Source organism: Panthera tigris, chromosome B2 (assembly GCF_018350195.1).
Source record: "Panthera tigris isolate Pti1 chromosome B2, P.tigris_Pti1_mat1.1, whole genome shotgun sequence".
NCBI classification, from domain to species: domain Eukaryota; kingdom Metazoa; phylum Chordata; class Mammalia; order Carnivora; family Felidae; genus Panthera; species Panthera tigris.
Genome location: NC_056664.1, coordinates 40,691,777 through 40,711,929, shown reverse-complemented (window position 1 = coordinate 40,711,929; position 20,153 = coordinate 40,691,777). Strand labels below are relative to the sequence as shown.

The following is a 20,153-nucleotide window of genomic DNA, read 5'->3' as shown; positions in this document are numbered from 1 at the left end:
GAACCATGAGATCATGACCTGAGCTGACGTTAGACATTTAACCGACTGAGCCACCCAGGCACTCCATATGTGGTTATGTTTTAAAAAGGTAGGGGCGCCTGAGTGGCTCAGTTGCTTTAAGCATCTGACTCTCAACTTCAGCTCAGGCCACGATCTCACTGTTCACAAGGTGAAGCCCCGCATTGGGTTCCACACTGCATGGAGCCTGCCTAGGATTCTCTCTCCCTCTGTCTCTGCCCCTTCCTGTGCGCACTCTCTTTCACTCTCTCAAAATAAATAAGTAAACTTTGAAAAGGTAGTCCTCATCATTTTGAGAGACACATTGAAATATTTATAGATTATGAAATATGAAATAATATAATGTTCGGGATTTGCTGTAAAATAATCAGGGTGATGGGGTGTGTAAGTGGTCAGAGATTCAGAAGAAATGGGACTGTCAGTTAGTAATTATTGAAGCTTGGGTGATACATACACATCACCTCTACTGTCCCCTTTCCTATGCTTGAAAATTCCAGGATCTTCTTATAAAGTAAATCTAACAAATAGAACCATAAACCATAAATTTTTGTTAAATAATTTTTAAAGTCTGTAATACCTTAGAATTCTTTCAAGATGTCTAGAAGAGGGGTAGTACTTGATTCACAAACTCCTGAAGGTTATGAAAGTAGGATTCAGAACTCTCAAGCTGCTTGCCTTTTGCCACATTTCACATCGTTGTAATACATCACCCTCTTTCCTTCCACTCAACAGGCACTTACCTCCCAGGAGCTGGGATCCATTTCAAGGATGCACACTGAATTGTCTGCCCTCAAATGTCAGAAAAAAGACACAAATACAGTCCGGCACTGCTGGCAGTTTTATAACCCTCCTATTGCTTTTGAACATTGAAACGTAGCTTTATATTCATGTTCTGACCACCTACCTACCTTGGCTTGCAGCTGTGCTGGGGTCTGTAAAGAACAGTCAAGCCAATCCTTCATGATGACCACGCCACTGACCACGCAGGCCCAACATCGGTCTTTGAAACTGCCTCCAACAACCTGTCCCTTTTTGTCCTTTACCTCTTCTCATAAAAGTTTGAACTGCCCAACTTAAAATATTCAGAAACTTCCAAAGTCTCTTGGCCTCTATGCCAAAACCTGTTTGGGGGCAGAAATGAAGCTCTTGGGAAGGCTTAATGACATTCAATTCCACGTCTGATACAGACACTAACGACCACCCATAGTCCACTATGGCTAATGCAGAAATGTTGCCTCACTGCACCTGCAGCTCCAGTAAACCTCGGTTGGCTCCAAACTTGAGTGGGACAGATTCAATTGCTGAAAAACTTAAGGGAGGCAGGTCAGGTTTTTGTTTTTGGGGTCGTTCCCCCTAGCAAAATAAATCTTCTTTAAACCTTCCTTGGTGAAATCAACTCTTCATAAAATGAAGCAGCTATTGTACGCCTCCGTATGGCTTAGACAAGTCAACCAGCTATATTTCTTTCACCAGCCTCATAACCAAACCACACAAAAAGCCTCGTCTAGTCTGCACATGAAACAAAGCGAAGGAAAACGAAGAATATATACTACAAGCGTTAAGCACCGGATTTTTTCAGCACTCCGGTTCCCATCTGCTGCACACACAAACACCCGGGACCCCCACCCCTGTCCCCCGGGGCGCACAATTTGCCAAACAGTGCGATGTGTGCTTGCTTTCAGTGGAAAAATACGGGAATTTACGTGTGTTTTGCTGTTTTAAGTGGGAACGGAAAGAGGAGAGTGGGGCGTGAAAAACTGGAAATAAGTCGTAATTCTCTCGTTTCCTCCCATCTTTCTATGCATCAAAATGCAGGTGTATCAGTGAAATTTCAACGGACAGTTTCTTGGGCAAATACGCCAATTAGCAACGATGGGAGGCTGCGAACGGGGGTGGAGATCAGGGTGAAACCGAAGCCTGGGAAGGCGGGCGCGGTCAAAGGCGCGCCCTGCGCTCCCCGGGCTGCCCCGAGCACGCGAGGTTGCCGTGCGCCCGCAGCCCGCGGCGTCCCTGCTCTCAGCCGGCCGGTGGCCCTGCGTTTTGCTAGTGACTGCGCCGGCTTGGCTGCCCACTCACACCTCCGGCTGATCCCGACTTTAGGCTAGGCTCATTCACTTCCGGTGACAAATCCCTCCCACCACCCTAGAAATAATGTAACATTTCCCCCAACGCTTTCCTAAAGACCGACGGTCCCACGGGAGAGCAGCAGAACCCCGAGCTCGGGTCTCACCCCCGCGCGGCCAGCGGCGCGCAGCTGCAGAGCGACTGACCTCGAAGGGGGGGCGGACGTGGGAGGAAGAGGAAGGGGGTGTGGAATCTCACCCTCCCCCGCCCCCACCCCTCCGACTGCAGCAATTGGCCAAAAAAATAGTAATCCGTTTTTAGACTGCCCCTGGGCCCCCGGAACCCGGTTGCAGTGAGAAACCCAGTCTCTCCCAACCCAGTGCCCCTCGCCTACTCCCGCCCCCGTAAGTGCCTGCGGGAATCCAGGAGACCCAGGCCACGCGGAACTGCAGCGGCTGAGGGGGGAAGGCGGGTAGAATGAGGGTTTGGGGGCGGCAGGAATGGGTTGGGGGAGGGGGTGGTGGAAGGGAAAAGAAAAAACCAGAGGCATGCAAGCGGCTCCCTAGCCAGCTGTTCCAGCTGCCGCTTCCTCCGACGCGGGCCGGGCGGTGCAATATTCCACCCCCCCCTCCATCTTTCTCACCACTACCTGTCCCCCCACCCACCATACGCACACATTCCCCCCACCAGTAGCGGATCTCCGGCCTGTAAGGGGGTAGTAGGGAGGAGCTGGGGGGAGGGGGAGGCCTGCGAGTTTCTAACCTTGTTCTTATAAACAAACCCACATGTGCAGCTGCCGCTGCTGCAACTCACCCCACAATCCCGGATATAAGTCCTGCCCCTTTAAGAGGAAAAAAAGCTTCCCCCTCCTGTCTCCCACCCCACCCATCCGCAAGGACCTTTGTCTCCCCACCCCCCTTGTCAATCGGCCCCGCCTCATATCCCCGCCCTCTCCGACGCGGAGGAGCCAATGGGCTAAGAAAATAAGGCCGGGGCTGACGTAAGCATGTCCGGCCAATCACAGGACGCGTTGGTGGGAGGCCTCTCGCAGGGCGCGCCAGGAGGAAGCAAGGCAGGAGAAAGGAAGCTTGAAGTCAAGATGGAGACTGCTAGTTGCTCCGCCGCTGCGGCGAATGGGGCCGTGGGGTCGCAGCGGGACCGGAGCCTGGTGCCTGAGCGGCTTCAGAGACGAGAGCAAGAGCGTCAACTGGAGGTGGAAAGGCGGAAGCAAAAGCGGCAGAACCAGGAGGTGGAGCAGGAGAAGAGCGACTTTTTCGCTGCCGCCTTCGCTCGGGAGCGAGCGGCCGTGGAAGAGCTTCTGGAGGGCGGAGAATCCATGGAGCGGCTGGAGGAGGCGGCCTCTCGGCTCCAGGGCCTGCAGAAACTTGTCAACGACTCGGTTTTGTTCCTGGCCGCCTACGACCTGCGGCAGGGACAGGAGGCGCTGACGCGGCTACAGACGACCCTGGCCGAGCGGCGCCAGAAGCTGCAGCCCAAGAAGCGTTTCGCTTTCAAGACCCGGAGGAAGGACGCTGCTTCGGCCGCCAAAGTAGACTCCGCTCCTGGAGCCCCGGCGGCGGAAGGCATCCTGGCCTCCCCGCCGCCCTTGAAGGAGGAGGGAGGCATCGGCTCCAGCTGGGTCTTCGGCTTCTCCAACGTGGAGTCCCAAGTCTTGGAGAAGAGGGCAGAGGAGCTGCACCAGCGTGACGTTCTTTTGGCCGAACTGAGCAAATGCACAGTCAGACTGTATGGCAATCCCAACACCCTGCGGCTGGCCAAAGCCCGAAGTTGCACGGTGCTCTGCGGCCCGGTGTCCACCTCTGTGTTCCTGGAGGACTGCAGTGATTGCGTGCTGGCCGTGGCCTGCCAACAGCTGCGCGTACACACTACGAGAGACACCCGCATCTTCTTGCAGGTGACCAGCAGGGCTATCGTGGAAGACTGTAGTGGGATCCAGTTCGCCCCTTATACCTGGAGCTACCCGGGTATCGACAAGGACTTCGAGGGCTCTGGTTTAGATAGGAGCAAAAATAACTGGAACGACGTCGACGATTTTAACTGGCTGGCCCGGGATATGGCCTCCCCAAACTGGAGTATTCTTCCTGAAGAAGAGCGAATGGTCCAGTGGGACTAAGCAGTTGTGACTATATTCTTCACTCCTACCAAAAACTTCCCATGTGGGACCGACTCCTGCTACTGGGATCTCAAAGTTTACTTACTGTTATGGCGCTTTGTATGTTTTCGGTATTTTAAGGCTTGAGATTGTGTTAGGCTCCTACTTGTGATTTCCATTAAATTCACAACAGGTCTAACACTTTGAAGCATTTTTGCTCTTTTGGTAATGTGTAGTAGCTTTAATTAATTGACTATGATAGTTTGAAACAGAGGTAAAGAGTGTCTGTGTATGTTGGTTATTAATGCTTTGTGTATTTAAAACTTACTGCATGATAAAGTAGACCCTCAATAAATACTTAATAAATGAATTTGTAGGGCTCTAGTAGGAGGCAGTTAATGTGGAAGTATGTTATCAAACCTTAAAACACTAGCCCTTGAGAGCTCTTGACTTGAAACTTTCACTTCCATAGGTATTACTCAGCAGGGCGGTGGAAGGACTCTGGTCTTCAGGTACACATTAGCTTGGGCTTCCGGAATCCAGCTACTCATCGACTTGTTTGGATCCAAAGTTTTGGCATTGACCCCAGGAGACTCATGAGTCTTACCAACTGTGAAACCAAAATAATTATAGCTACCAAATTTTTTGTTCACTTAAAAGGTTGTAGACACTGTTCTAAGCACCTTACTCATGTAAACATGACGTTTAGTCCAGAAAATCTTAGGTAGGTTCTGTTAACACCATTTTTCAAGCGAGGTAGGTGAGTTGCCAGAGTCACACAGCTCAAGGGGACTGGGAAACCAGGTGGCCTGGCTCCAGAGCCCACCTTCTCAACCACTGGAACGTACTGATTTTGAATAGCGTTAGTTGGAAAGAGCTTTCCGGAGTCATTAAAGAGGGCAAATTGCTTTTCCTAAATTCTCAGGAATAAATGTTACATATCTTCACACAGAAACATATATAGCCGAGTCTTAATTTTTTCCACTCAAATTTTGCTGTGATTGTGTACTATTATAAATTTGGTTTTTGCTCTGTGTTCTCACCCATATTCTTAAATGGAAAGTTCTAAGAGTTTCGAAAAGCTTTTTGGGGTCTAGTGCCTTGTATCTGTAGACATGATTTGAATTTAATAGCGACCATAAGTATTAAAGTGCTTATAGTACCTTAAGTATATGTTTAATATTTATATATTCTGGCTTGTTCCAAAAAAGGACTTAAGGTGGCTTTTTGGATGTGTGAAATGTAACAAGATAACAAATGAGAAGGAGGAACAAGGGTAGAGTCAATGAGGCAGAAATGAAGCCAGTAAAAAAATGTGGCCTGCCAAGCTTTATTCTTTAGATGGAGGTGAAACCAGAATTTTTTTCCCCCCTCGGCTGTCAGCTGACTTGAAACAGAATCCTAATCAGTTTCACAGTTTGCAAGATCTCCAAAGAGGAGAGATTAAAAAAATCTATTGCTCAGGAGAATTAATGCTGGTAAGAAAAAGAGACAACATATAATGAAATTCTCAAACATATCTTCACATTAGAAATAAACAGGGACTAGGAAAACTACGCTCCTAAAGACTGATAGTTTAACACCAGGTGCCCTTCAGGAAAAGCCATGCTTCTGGCACTAACGGGCTTGCGATTCATTTTTGTGGACTGCACTTTTATAGGACCGTTAACTAGTTGCATCTAAAAAAAATCCATGCAGTTTGTAATAGATAATAAAATCACAAAATCACGGCAGTTTGAGCCATAGTTAATGCTAGCTAATCTCAGCTGGGCTTTCCTGTATCTTTTTGAAGTTCTCTCTTTCCGACCTCCATAGCCTTGCTCCACACTGTTTCTCTTGCATTTTCCCCTGTCATTGTGATTCTGGTGACTTACAGCCCTTACTTGAGAGATGCCCAGGATTGTCGTTAGCTTCTTTGTGTCCATGCTCTCTAGAGCCTCAACTCTCAACCTACGTGGACAGTTCTGTCAGTGGGTTCATCAGCCTTTCAAATTCATATATTCTTAAAATCTCCATTTTCACTTCTTTCTTTCCCAAGTTCTGTTATTTCTTTTAATGATGTCGCCATTCTCCAGGCATTTGATGCTTACTAGGGCCCAGCAGGTAAAGTCAATGAGTAAGGCAGTTGGGAGAAAGTCAATAGGGAATGGGGGACCTGTGACTTGGAAGATAAATTTAGGCATTTTAAAAACATTGGACAAGCCAAGCAAAACTTTTTTGCAGTCTGCATCTGATCCTTGAGCTGGCCAGTTTGTAACATCAGACTTCCAGATCACGTCCATTCTATGCTTAGCAGATCTTGCCTGTTCTTGTCCTCTCCAGTCTTTATGCCATTTCAGAAAGTTAGACTTTATTGTTTTCCCTAAACTTAAACTATGATGATTTCCTTAACTTTATTTATTTATTTTGAGAGAGATAAAGACTGGGCAAGCGGGGGGTGGGTGCAGAGAGGGAGGGAGAGAGAGAATCCCAAGCAGGCTCTGCCCTGACAGACACGAAACTCAAACTCACGAACCATGAGATCATGACCTAAGTCAAAATCAAGAGTTGGTCGCTTAATCAGCTGGGCCATCCAGGCGCCCTGGTTGGTTGTTTGTTTGTTTGTTTTGACAAAAGAAAAAAGTTATAGTCACACCTCTGAATTAAAAGCATTAATTAGAGGGTGCCTGGCTGGCTCAGTCACTAGAGCATGGTGACTCTTGATCTTGGGTGGTGAGTTCAATCCTGATGCTGGGTGTACAGATTACTTTTTTATTTTTAAAAAGATTTTTAAGTTTATTTTTGAGAAAGAAAGCAAGAGCATAAAGGAGGGCAGGGGCAGAGAGAGGGAGAGAGAATCCCAAGCAGGCTCCATGCCGTCAGCACAAAGCCTGATGCAGGGCTCAAACCCACAAACCATGAGGTCATGACCCGAGCCAAAATCAAGAGTCAGACACTTAACTAGCTAAGCTACCCAGGTGCCCCGAGATTACTTTTCAGAAAAGCATTAATTAGAGTTATTTTAGTAAGTTTTTTATTAAGCAAACTTAATGGTCATTACAATGAGAGTATATTGCACCAGTAAGTGTAAATACCATATATTTTCGTTAAAATCAACTCTAGGAAAGCAGTAAAACTGCACATTAGTTAAGCAATCAGAGTTTATTATATTTCATTTATGATTGGCTTTGTTAGGCATAATTTAGTACAGTATTCCATCGTATCACTTCAGTCTCAACCCCTCTTAAATGAATAAGAGAAATGGCCAATATACATATAAATTCTAACGCTCAAGTTCTGATTGCAATGCAGAAGTTATTATTGCCAAAAAAGTTTTATTTGTATTAGGAAATGCACTAAAGCAGGACAATAAAAAGATTCAGCTTTGTAGGGTAATGTTACACGGTAATACAATGTGTTAGAAACAACATGCAATTACTCTAGCATCACAGAGGTTAAATTACACTGCGTTAAATTAAAAAGTCTCATCACCAACTCAAAAACTTCATCACATTATTTGACTATTTTTCTTCTCTTATGAAGAAAATAACTTGGCCACTGCAAGTAAGATGAGGGGAAATGAAGGGTCAATTATTTACCCAGCTTTAAGTTTCAAGAGGTGCAGGGGCAACATGACCGAAAGCCACGTTCAATTCAACTGAACACATATTTGAGCATCTACTATGCACCTGTTCAGCCCTGGGCACTAAGAATGCCATGGTAAACAAGCATGTGGTCTTCCTTTCTCAAGTGTACAGTCCAGATGAAGTCCAAATGAACGAAAGAACAATCACGAGAGAGAAATTCCGAGGACCCTGGTGGGGTAGTGCCCTATAACCTCTCCAGTTTAGAAGAGACCTGAAGTGGGGCACCTGGGTGGCTCAGTCGGCAGGGCGGCTGACTTCGGCTCAGGTCATAATCTCACAGCTCGTGAGTTCCAGCCCTGCGTCGGGCTCTGTGCTGACAGCTCAGAGCCTGGAGCCTGCTTCAGATTCTGTGTCTCCCTCTCTCTCTGCCCCTCCTCCACTCACACTCTGTCTCTCCCTCCTTCAAAAATAAATAAACATTAAAAAAAATTAAAAAGAAAAGAAAAGACCTGAAGTAAGGCATTTGTATCAACCACCCATCCAGGGTTTGAATTCCCTGACATCTCTGCCCACCACCTACTTGCATTAGCAACAGTCACAGAAGGAAGCAGTTACTGTTCAAAGGCCTGCCTTCCAATTTTGCAGATACTATTTACTCTGAACTTTAAGAACTGACAAGACCAAGGAAGACAATTCGAGTCCATTTACTTACCCGGTAAACAAGCTCAACATTCTGCTCAGGAATTCAAATGTTCTATTATAAAGTGTTTTTTAGTCGAATGCCTTTCAGTTGTGTGTTATTTCACCAAGGAAGCTATTCCTGGTCTGGTTTTTAGAACTAATATTAAAACCTAGATACTTTATGCAGGGGTACAAAAAGATTAGAATAAAAAGTAAATCTTCCTCCTTCCTTTGACCCCAGCCATACAGTTCTCTTCAAAAAGCAACCGTCCTGTACTGGTTTCCTTTGTTCTTCTGGTCTTTGCATTTACAAACTTCAGTGCAAGATATCCTTTTATCCTCCCACCCAAATAGAAGCATATTGTGTATAGTATTAGGCACCTTACCTTTGTCACTAACGTTATATTTGGAGATCTTCCATGTGAGTACATATAGAGCCATTTCATTCTCTTTAACTGCTGCATAGTGTCCCCTTCTATGGACAGTGCCATACTTGCTGACCAGTCCCTAATTGATGGGCATTTACGTTGTTCCAGTCTTCAGCCATTAGGAAAATGCTACAACGAATAGCCTTCTACATAAATTATTTAAAAAAAAATTTTTTTAACGTTTATTTATTTTTGAGACAGAGGGAGACAGAGTATGAACGGGGGAGAGGCAGAGAGAGAGGGAGACACAGAATCGGAAGCAGGCTCCAGGCTCTGAGCCATCAGCCCAGAGCCAGACGCGGGGCTTGAACTCACGGACCGCGAGATCGTGACCTGAGCTGAAGTCGGACGCTTAACCCACTGAGCCACGCAGGCGCCCCAATAAATTATTTAGTGTGTGTGCAGTATTACCTGTAGGCTAAATACCTAGAAGAGGAATTACTGGCTCAGTAGGTTACGAACATTTATAACATTGACAGATATGATCACGTTGCCTTCCAAAGAGGTGTATCAGTTTATGCCCTCACTGGCGATATCTGAGAGTGCTATTCCTCCACACCCTTATCAGCATGCTGCGCTGTCACATCTTTGGTGCTCGGCCAATCTGATAATCACAAAAGGTTACCTTCCTGTAATAGCAGTTGTAATCGTCTCCTAACTCATCTCCCCATCTCCGATTGCTAAACGCTTCTCCTGGTCTAAAACCCCCTGAGGTTCCCATTGCCTGCTGCGCTCCCCGGCCTGGAAGACAGGCCCCTTCACCACCGCTCCCAGCCTACTGCGCCTACGTGATGTTTCGCTGTTTCATCACACGCGCTTCATGCTCCAACTAGTCTGAACTAATACCCATTAATCAAACACATTGTATCAATCAGGGACCTGGCAGGAAACAGATGGCACACTCAAAATGGATAATTTGAGAAGAGCTTACTTAAATCAGGAGCTGTGTACACAGCTGTGGGTAGAGTTTAGAAACAGTAAGAGACGGGGCAATACCTGTTATCACTCATTCTTATGGCTGAAGGCACAAAACTGTCACCTGAACCCGGAGAGAGACAGCACTACCTGATAGGAGCTGCGGCCTTTGGTGGAGGGATGGGGGCTACTACGGGAATGAAAAAAATGCCACTGTCTTCTGTTGGTGCCCTTCATTGGCTGAGGCCAACTGGAAACTGCAGGGCAAGGAAGTCTGTTGGTACAGTCCACATCAGTCATCTGCCAGGACACAAGAACAGGGTGGAGGAAAGTGAAGAATGGATTTGGAGGAACAAATGGAAGAAACTCAGTACAAAACACCTGCCATACTTCCTGGCCTTTTCTCAAGCAGTTCTCACACTTGAGTCCATGTACAGTTGCCAAAATTATGCACAAGCCAAATGTCACCTCCTTTGGGAAGGCTTCCGGGATTTCCTCAGTTTCTTTGAAAAAGAATCAGGATATTTGGAGATGATAGAGCAAAAAAGAAAAGCGAATGAGATAATCTCTGAGGTCAAGCTGTTGCATTCTCTGTGAGGCACAATTTTTAAGGGAAAGAAAGATTTGAAGGAGGTGGGAAGTGCAGGCCAATTCAGCCAACATCCATGTGATAGCAAAACTTCAGAATGCATGTCAGCATAATTAGATACAGAGAATCCAGTATGTCTCCAAGTCAAGAAGTGATTTCAGCAAAATCACTGTCTCTTTGGAAACGTTCAAGAAAAGATGAGATATCAGAGGAGAAACTTCTCAGAAAGACCAAAGAATGACTTCTACAAGAAAAGAACAGGGTGGTGCACCTGGCTGGCTAAGTCAGTGGAGCATGTGACTCTTGATGTTGGGGTCGTGAGTTCATGTTGGGGATAGAGCTTAAGTAAAAAAAAAAAGAAAGAAAGAAAGAAAGGAAGAAAGAAAGAAAAGAAAGAGGAAGGAAGGAAGGAAGGAAAGAAGGAAGGAAAGAAGGAAGAAAGGAAAGAAGAAAGGAAGGAAGGAAGGAAAGAAGGAAGGAAAGAAGGAAGGAAGGAAGGAAGGAAGGAAGGAAGGAAAGAAGGAAGGAAAGGAAGGAAGGAAAGAAGGAAGGAAGGAAGGAAGGAAGGAAGGAAGGAAGGAAGGAAGGGAAAAAAGAAAAAATAAATGAACAGGGGAAGCTTCCAATGCTAACATAAAAGTACCAAAGATTGGGGCATCTGGGTGGCTCAGTCGGTTCAGCGTCTGACTCTTGATTTCGGTTCAGGTCATGATCTCACTGTTCATGAGTGCGAGCCCTGCATGGGACTCTGCACTGATAGTGTGGAGCCTGCTTGGGATTCTCTCTCTGCCTCTCTCTCACAAAAATAAACAAATTTTAAAAAGTAAATAAATAAAAATAAAAGAACCAAAGGCTTACACAAAGGTCAGCCCTAGTCTTTGATGAGGAAATGAAGGAGGGAGGAGAGAGGGGCATTCATGTACATCTCATCAGTACTGGAAATTTCTCAGAAACATGACAGGAATGTTGAATGACTTTCAAGGTCCTTGAGCAATGAGAATGCTTATGGACATGTACCAGGAACATTCCACTGAAGCTGTGGTTTAAGAACCCTTAGTAGATCCAGTTTGTGCACAAAATTTCCCCCAAAGGAACAGTAACAAGTTACCTTTTTTGGCTGCATACATATTTAGTTTATGTTTGTCATATATTTGTAGCCTACTTGATTTTCATTTCTCGTCATCTTCAACTTTGGTATTTTAATGGTATTAACTGTGTGTCCTGCATTTGGAAACACAAGTTATAACACAGCATCTCTAGGAAAGATGGGTTAGACTTGAAGCGGCCTGATGACATGTGACTGACAATAAGGAATCCACTAACGGTTCAGTCCAGCAGCACCTACGTGACAGATACGTCCCCGAGGGGGCTTTATAAAAAGTGCTGCTTGTTATTATTCATATTGGAAAATTTTTCCTAAGAGCACTTTCTATTATTTTTTTTTTAATTTTTTTTAACATTTATTTATTTTTGAGACAGAGAGAGACAGAGCATGAACAGGGGAGGGTCAGAGAGAGAGGGAGACACAGAATCTGAAACAGGTTCCAGGCTCTGAGCACTCAGCACAGAGCCTGACGCGGGGCTCGAACTCACGGACCGCGAGATCGTGACCTGAGCCGAAGTCGGACGCTCAACCGACTGAGCCACCCAGGGGCCCCTCTATTATTTTTTTTTGAGAGAGAGAGAGAGCGAGTGCACGAACGAGCATGAGCGGGGGAAGGACAGATTCCACGCTGAGCGTGGGGCTCAATCTCATGACCCTAGGATCAGGACTGGAACCGAAATCAAGAGTCGGACGCTTAACCAACTGAGCCACCCAGGTGCCCCTCTATTATTTTAAGTAATAATAGTGTAACAGAGGGGGCCACTGACCACCTATATCTCTTGGACTTTTTATTGTGCCCCAGCAGGGCTATTGCAGGCTACTGGTGATATTTGGTGCCTGAAGGCTCTGGTTCCCAAGACTGTCCAAAGCCATCGTGCTGTCTTGTGTGGTGGGCCAAAAGAGCCAAAGAATTACTCCCTCGAAGCAGCCCTCAATAAAAGCTGGCCAGGAGTTAGGGAATAAACAAACACCTGGGCTCCCTCAGTGCACACGGGATAACTCGGAGGTGTTTCCTTTTGGATAATCCCTCTGTGGCAGCTGGCCTGAGAGCACACTCTTTTGTGGCTGCCTTCCCTCCTGTATCTTCTTCCCTCCCAATTGGTGTCACTTGAACTTCCCAAATTAACTACTTTCTCGCAGATCCTTGTCTTAGGGCGGTGTTTCTCAACTTTTCTTTTATTATCATCCCCTTAAGGAAACGTTTCAGACATTTTTATTTAATCACCTATGTAATCCCTGTCTATGTAATTTTAAGACCACAGATATACTACTGTATATTTGTGTGCTGGGCTTTATTATTTATTATGTATATCTGTGCTTTATCCATAAAGAGTACGGTTCTTTTTGCCCTTGAATTGCTTATAGAAGAAGAAAGTCTGAAGATTAATGAGCTAAGCATCTAGTTTAAGAAGTTAGAAAAACAAGGGGCGCTTGGGTGGCTCAGTTGGTTAAGCGTCCAACTCTTGGTTTGGGCTCAGGTCGTGATCTCATGGTTTGTGAGTTTGAGCCCCACATCAGGCTCTGTGCTAACAGTGTGGAGCCTACTTGGGATTCTCTCTTTCTCTCTCTCTCTCTCTCTCTCTCCCTCTCTGTCCCTCCCCCATTCACTCTCTCTATGTCTCTCTCAAAAATAAATAAACTTAAAAAAAAAGAAGTTAGAAAAAGAATAGCAGAAATTGAAGGAAATACAGAGAAGAGCCAAAATCAATGACATAAACACAATACAGAGATTGAAAAACCAACAAATAGCCTTATCAGCTGATTCTTTGAAAAAATTAATAAAACTAACCAACCTCTGGCTTACTGGGTCAAGAAATAAGAGAGAAGGCAAATATAAACCATAGAAGAAACCAAGGTGCTGCACATATTAGAAAGAGAATGAGGAGATACAGTGAAGAGTTTTCTGCCAATAATTTCAAATCTAGGTGAAATGAATACGTTTCTTGAAAAATACAATTTGCCACGGAAGAAACAGAAAAACTGAGCAGTTCCATAACTATTCAAAAATTGGAGCCATAATTGAAACTTTCCCACAAATAGAACATCAGCTCCAGGGGTTTTGACAGTAAATTCTATCAAACATGTAAGGAAGAAGTAATATCATCCTGGTACAAACTCTTCCAGAATATAGGAAAAGAAGGAATTTACCCCCATCCCATGGTATGAGTCTGCATAACCTTGAAACTCAAGTCAGACATGAACTTTATGAGAAGGGAAAATTATAGGCCAATCTAACTCAAATATATTTGTGAAGATTATAACATTATAGCAGTAGACCAAATCCAGAAGTATATAAGATGATAATGTACTAGGGTTTATTCTAGAAAGACAAGGCTAGTCTGATCTGAATTAATTTAGAAAAAGGACTGATTTAATTTATCACATTAAGAGATTAAGGGAAACATTCAGACAATTATCTCAGTAGAGGTAGAATAGCCTCCTATAAAAGTCAGCATCAAATTATGAGAACACACTTTTGGCAAAGTGGAAATAGAAGGGAACTTCCTTAACTTGTTAAAGGTACCTGCTAAAACCTATAGCAGCCGTGATACTTAATGGTGAATCATTTAGAAGATCAAGATCAAAAGAAGGATCCCTGTTGTCATCATCTCTATTCAAATTGTACTGAAAATCTTAGTTGTTGGAGTAAAACAAAGGATTAAAAAAATTTTTTTATGTTTATTTATTTTTGAGAGAAAGAGAGAGAGAGCGCGCGCAAGTGAGGGAGGGGCAGAGAGAGAGGGAGAGACAGAATCTGAAGCAGACTCCAGGCTCTCAGCTGTCAGCACAGAGCCCAATGTGAGGCTCCAACTCAGGAACTAGGAGGGAGATCATGACCCGAGCCGGAGTCAGATACTTAACCGATTGAGCCACCCAGGCATCCCCAATTATGAGGATTTTAAAGGATGTAGCAAAAGTTACTTTTCGTGGGTTATATGGTCATACACATAAAAACTCCAAAATAAGCAACAGAGAAATTATTAGTGGTAATAAGAGCATGACATTTTAAATATTTTTTAAGTTCATTTATTTGTTTTGAGAGAGACAGAGAGTGCAAGTGGGGGAGGGGCAGAGACAGAGAAAGGGAGAGAGAGAATCCCAAGAAGGCTATATACTGTCAGCACAGAGCCCCACGTGGGGCTCAGTCTCATGAAACTGTGAGATCATGACTGGAACGGAAACCAAGAATTGGGTGCTTAACCGACTGACCCACCCAGGTGCCCCAAGAGCAAAACATTTTTATACATCAGTTATAAGCAGGCAAGATATTATTGATGAAAAAGGAAAAGGTATGTTGTTGCCTTTATCAGATATGAAGACTTATTTAATTAAAATGTTTGATGAAACATAAGAATAAATAAAACAATTGATGGGACAGAAGAGAGAAGTCAAAAATACATCTGTGCATGTATGGAAACCTAATTTAGGACTGGGCAGTGCAGACTGTTGGGGAAAGGACAGACTATTTCATAAATGGTGTGCTGGGATTATCCACAGGGAAGAAAATTAAATCATATCCCTTCATCATACCACACACACACCACACATATATTTCGAAAATGTTAAAATCTTATTATTATTATTTTTTTTTTTTGAGAGAGAGAGGGAGAGAGAGAGAGGGCAGGGGAGGGGAATGAGGGAGGGAGAGAGAGAATCTTAAGCAGCCTCCACGGTCAGCATGGAGCTCAACATGGGCTCAATCCCATGACTCTGGGATCATGACTTGAGCTGAAATCAAGAGTTGGACACTTAGGGGTGCCTGAGTGGCTCAGTCGGTTGAGCGTCTGACTTTGGCTCAGGTCATGATCTCACGGTTCGTGACTTCGAACGCCGTGTCGGGCTCTGGGCTGACACCTCAGAGCCTGGAGCCTGCTTCAGATTCTGTGTCTCCCTCTGTCTGCTCCTCCGCTGCTTGCACTCTGTCTCTTGCATTGTCTCAAAAATAAATAAACATTAAAAAAAAAAAAAAAGAGTTGGACACTTAACTGACTGAGTCACCCATGTGCCCTGAAAACATTAAAATCTTAAGAAGAGGGAAACGATTAACCTTCTAGAAGGCAATGGAGGATAATAGTATCTATGTAGGGTGCAAGGAATAATTTTTAAAACAAGCACTAACCACAAAGGAAAAAATTGGAAAATTCTACCATTAAGAACTTATATGAAGGGCACCTCTGTGGTTCAGTTGGTTAAGTGTCCAACTTTGGCTCAGGTTGTGAACTCGCAGTTTGCGGGTTTGGGCCCCACATCGGGCTCTGCTGTCGATGTGAAGCCTGCTTTGGATCCTGTGTCTCCCTCTCTCTCTGCCCCTCCTCTGCTCGTGCTCTCTCTCTCAAAAATAAACAAACAGTAAAAAAAGATGAACACTTAAAAAAAAAAAGAACTTATATGAAATTTTACTAATAAGAACTTATGATCTTTGAAAGATGACATAAAGAGAGCAAAAAGTCAAGTCGCAATTAGGAGAAAATAATTGTGACAGGTATAAATGCCCAATAAATATTATATAGAAAAATATAAGTAAGTTCCACAAGTCAATCAGAAAAGCACCAACAAGCCCAATTTGCCCATTTTTCATTGGGCTTGTTGGTGTTTTTGTGATTGACTTGTGGAACTTACTTATATTGGCAAATAATTTATGACGAGTTACGCAAACTCATTAGTAACCAGGGATATGCAAATGAAGGCCACAATTACAATCAGAGAAACAGAAGTTAAGAAGTCTGACTCAATAGTAAGAGGAGGTGGCTCATATATTCACATCGGGAGAACAAATCAGCCCTGACTGCTTAAGGAAACCACTTTGGCATCACTGTGTTAAGGTGAGGATTCACACCCCCTCCTCTTCAACAGTTCTCTTAGGGTTATACCCCAGAGAAGCTTCGCTCAGCAGGAGACATGTACAAAATGTTCTTTTTTTTTTTTTTTTTTCATGTACAACATGTTCTAAGCAGCTCTGTTCATAAAAGCGACACAAGAAAAAAAAAAAGCCCCACTAAAAATCACCCATATATCTACCGACAGGAGAATGGTTCATATGTGGTATGATCTATACCACATAGATCATATGTGGTATGATCTAAACAGGCTACACTTATATGCAGCAACATGTATGATTCTTTAAAACAATTTTTTAAATGTTTTATTTATTTTTGAGAGAGAGAGAGAGAGAGAGAGAGAGAGAGAACTAGTGGGAGAGGAGTAGAGAAAGAAGGAGACACAGAATCTGCACTTGATCTTAGCCAAAAGGCCGAGAAGCGATAGGAGACACAGAATCTGAAGCAGGCTCCAGGCTCTGAGCTGTCAGCACAGAGCCCGACATGGGGCTCGACCTCAGGAACAACGAGATCATGACCTAGGCCAGAGTTGGAGGCTTAACCAACTGAGCCACCCAGGCGCCCCTACCAACGACATTTCTAATGTCTGTTTTTTCTCTTTGTTCCTTTGTAGACAATGGCCCCACTCTAGCTGGAGAGGGGAAATCTCCCCTTTTCCAAACATTGAAGTCATTCTATTTCTGGCCACCAGGGGGCATCCACAGACTAGCCCGGGGCTCCACTCTGTCCCTCCTCACGCTGTACAACTGATCAACTGAGGAAAAAGAGGCCCTTGGCTAATCGGGTTATCCCGGGGAGAACTATTTTTATATTTTTGTTTCTTGTTTCTACATTAATTTTTTTCTTCCTCTCCTTCCCTCTGATTTCTCTTGTCCACATGCGTGCTGTGTGCTGGAAAGGAGTTCCCTGAGATCGTTTCACTGTCACCCACACCCTTTTTCTCTCAGGACAGGCGTCTTCAGATTCTGTGTGTGTGAGACGCCTGAGTCCGGTCATGCTTCTGGTTGTCTGAACATTCTCTTTTGGGGGAAAAAAAAAACCCCAAAAACAAAGCCAAACTCTGGAAACTGCAGTACATTCTTTTCAATGTTTCCGATGGTGAAGTGTTGAAATTCCTTGGAGAGGCAAAGCTTGTTTAGAAGCCAAGTCTTGGTTATTAGAAGAGTGATCACTCCGGATAATGTTGTTTTCAATCCAAAATGTGGTGTGACAATAAAACAATAAGACTAATTTTCCTGTGTGTCTTAGAACCTGGCCTTGGCCACTCCCAAAATAGAGTTCAAACTTGAATGGAACAATGGAATAGCTGTTTTGTTCTCAGGTGACTGAGCTGGAGGGAAAAAAACGTACGTCTTATAGCTTTGTTCCATATGTCCCCTCTCTGGAGAAATACTCGTTTGATTCTTAGTAATTTGGAGATCTTAAAGAGGAGCATGCGAATAGTGGATGTAGTGGATCCAATTTTCCCCACATAAGGGAAGAAAGGAGGTTCCATGTGGGAGAGCTGAGCCACTTACTACCCTGAGCTGATGGGCAGCATGGTATTAGGTGGGCACAAATTTGAGGACAGACTTGGTTTGTTCTTAAAACTCCTTGTGCTTATGCATAGACTCTTTGAGAAGGGGCAGTGCTGAGTCATCGGGAATGTGTGTTTTAGATTTTAATGGAGATAGATAAATTACGCTCCAAAAAGTCACAGCCTAAAACAGCCCCAAAACCACCCGATTAAAAAGTGGGCAAAAGTCCTGGGCCAGAGGCCTCACCAAAGAAGACATATAAACATATGAAAAGATGCTCCGCATCATATGTTATCAGGGAAATGCAAATTAAAGCCACAGTGAGATGCCAAAAATCCAGAATGCTAACACCCAAAATGCTGGCGAGGTCGTGAAGCAACGGGAACTCTCCTCCATTGCTGGTAGGAATGCAAAATGGTACAGCCACTTTGGAGGATAATGTGGCAGTTTCTTACAAAGCTAAACATACTCTCACCATATGACCCAGCAATTGTACTCTTAGATATTTACCCGAATGAGTTTAAAAGTTCTGTCCACAGAAAAACCCACATACAAGGATTTATAGCAGTGTTTTATTTATAATTGCCCCAAATTGGAAGCAACCAAGATGCCCTTAAATAGGTGAATGGATAAACTGTGGTATATCCATATTAGTGGAATATTATTCAGCAATTAATAGAAATGAGCCATCAAGCCACAAAAAAGACATGAAAAGACACCAAGTGCATACTGCTAAGGGAAATAAATCAGTCTGAAAAGGCTATGATTCCAATTATATGACATTCTGGAAAAGGTAACACTGTAGAGCCTGGCTGCCCGGAGTTGGGCAGGGAGGAAAGGAGGAAGGAATAGGTGGAACATGAGATTGTTAAGAGCAGTGAAATTTTCCTATCCGATTCTATATGATCTGATAATAGTGGATGTGTGACATTATGCATTTGGCAAAGCTCGCAGAATGTAAAATACAACAAGCAAGACCTAATGTAAACTATGGGCTTTAGTTAATAATAACAATAATACCAATATTTGTTCATTAGTTATAACAAATGTACCACACAGACGCAACATGGTAATTCTAGGGAAAACTGGTTGTGGGAAAGGAGTTTATGGGAATTCTCTGTACTTTCTTTTCAATTTCTTTCCAATTAAAAAATTTTAATGTTTATTTGTTTTTGAGAGAGAGAGAGAGAGAGAGAGAGAGAGAGAGAGAGAGAGAGCGCATGTGAGCAGGGGAGGGGCAGAGAGAGAGGGAGACACAGAATCCGAAGCAGGCTCCAGGCGCTGAGCTGTCAGCACAGAGCCTGACGCGGGGCTTGAACTCACAAACCGTGAGATCATGACCTGAGCTGAAGTTGGATGCTTAACTGACCGAACCACCCAGGCGCCCCTCAAAAAAAAATTTTTTTTTTTGGTTTTGGTAAACCTAAAACTGCCTTAAGAAATAAAATCTGCTAATTAAAAAAAAAATTACAGACTCATCATTTCTATCTCCATTTCTATTATTTTTGTTTATACTGTTGGGTGACAGAATTTTGATAGATGCTCAATCCAATGGATCAAATTTGGTCTTTTATTATTATCTTACTTGCACTTCCCTGTGTTCTACTCAGATTGAACATCTTTTCCAGATTGGACTTTTCAAGTTTGCCTGCTATAAATCATCTGTTCCTGTCTTTTACCTGTTTTGCCAATTTTTGATCTTTTGACTGTGCAATTGTGGGGGTTTTAAAAAAACAAACGCTTACTAATTTTTTATTTTTTTACGTGTTGTAACTGTTTTCTTACAATCTGTCATTTCTTTTTCAACTAGGATGACAATGTCTTTTGTCTCATAGAAAGTTTCAGATTTGAAGGAGTTTGGCCTGGAAACGGGCTTCTGGGGAGACCCGTGATCTGAGCCAGACCTCAGGGAGAGCCCATTCCCCTGGCCAGTCTTGTTTCTGTTCCTGATTCTTCATGTTGAACCCAGAGCTCTCTGCTCCGGGGCGTTCGTGGAAGCTCCTTCTGGCCATGTTCTGAAACTAGCACGGCTTTATCTAATGGGATGAAGCTGGCTAAAGAGATTAGCGTGAGGTCTTGTGGACCCCACTTTTAATCTGCAGCGTTCAGGCTCTCCCTCCTTGGCTGGGAAGGACGCTGCCGCAACACTGCGGAGACTGGCCCCTTCATGAGCGGCGACTCTGAGGCCCCTGTTACCACTACTGAGTTAACGGGGGTCCCAGGCTAAGGGGCTCAACATGGGCAGCTCCCGGAGCAGCTCCCTGAAGCGTGGGCCACCTGCTCCCTTCCCAAGGCCCTGAATCTTCAGCCCCCGGGCTC

General features: G+C 44.2%; 1 protein-coding gene across 1 annotated transcript; it reads left to right on the top strand.

Annotated features, from left to right (window-relative positions):
* The first annotated feature begins 2,430 nt into the window (after positions 1-2,430).
* Positions 2,431-5,363, top strand: TBCC (tubulin folding cofactor C). Its single transcript, XM_042986379.1, has 2 exons — positions 2,431-2,486; positions 3,107-5,363. Exon 2 carries the CDS (start codon positions 3,182-3,184, stop codon positions 4,214-4,216), a length of 1,035 nt encoding a protein of 344 aa, XP_042842313.1. The 5' UTR covers positions 2,431-2,486; positions 3,107-3,181; the 3' UTR covers positions 4,217-5,363.
* The last annotated feature ends 14,790 nt before the right edge of the window (positions 5,364-20,153 follow it).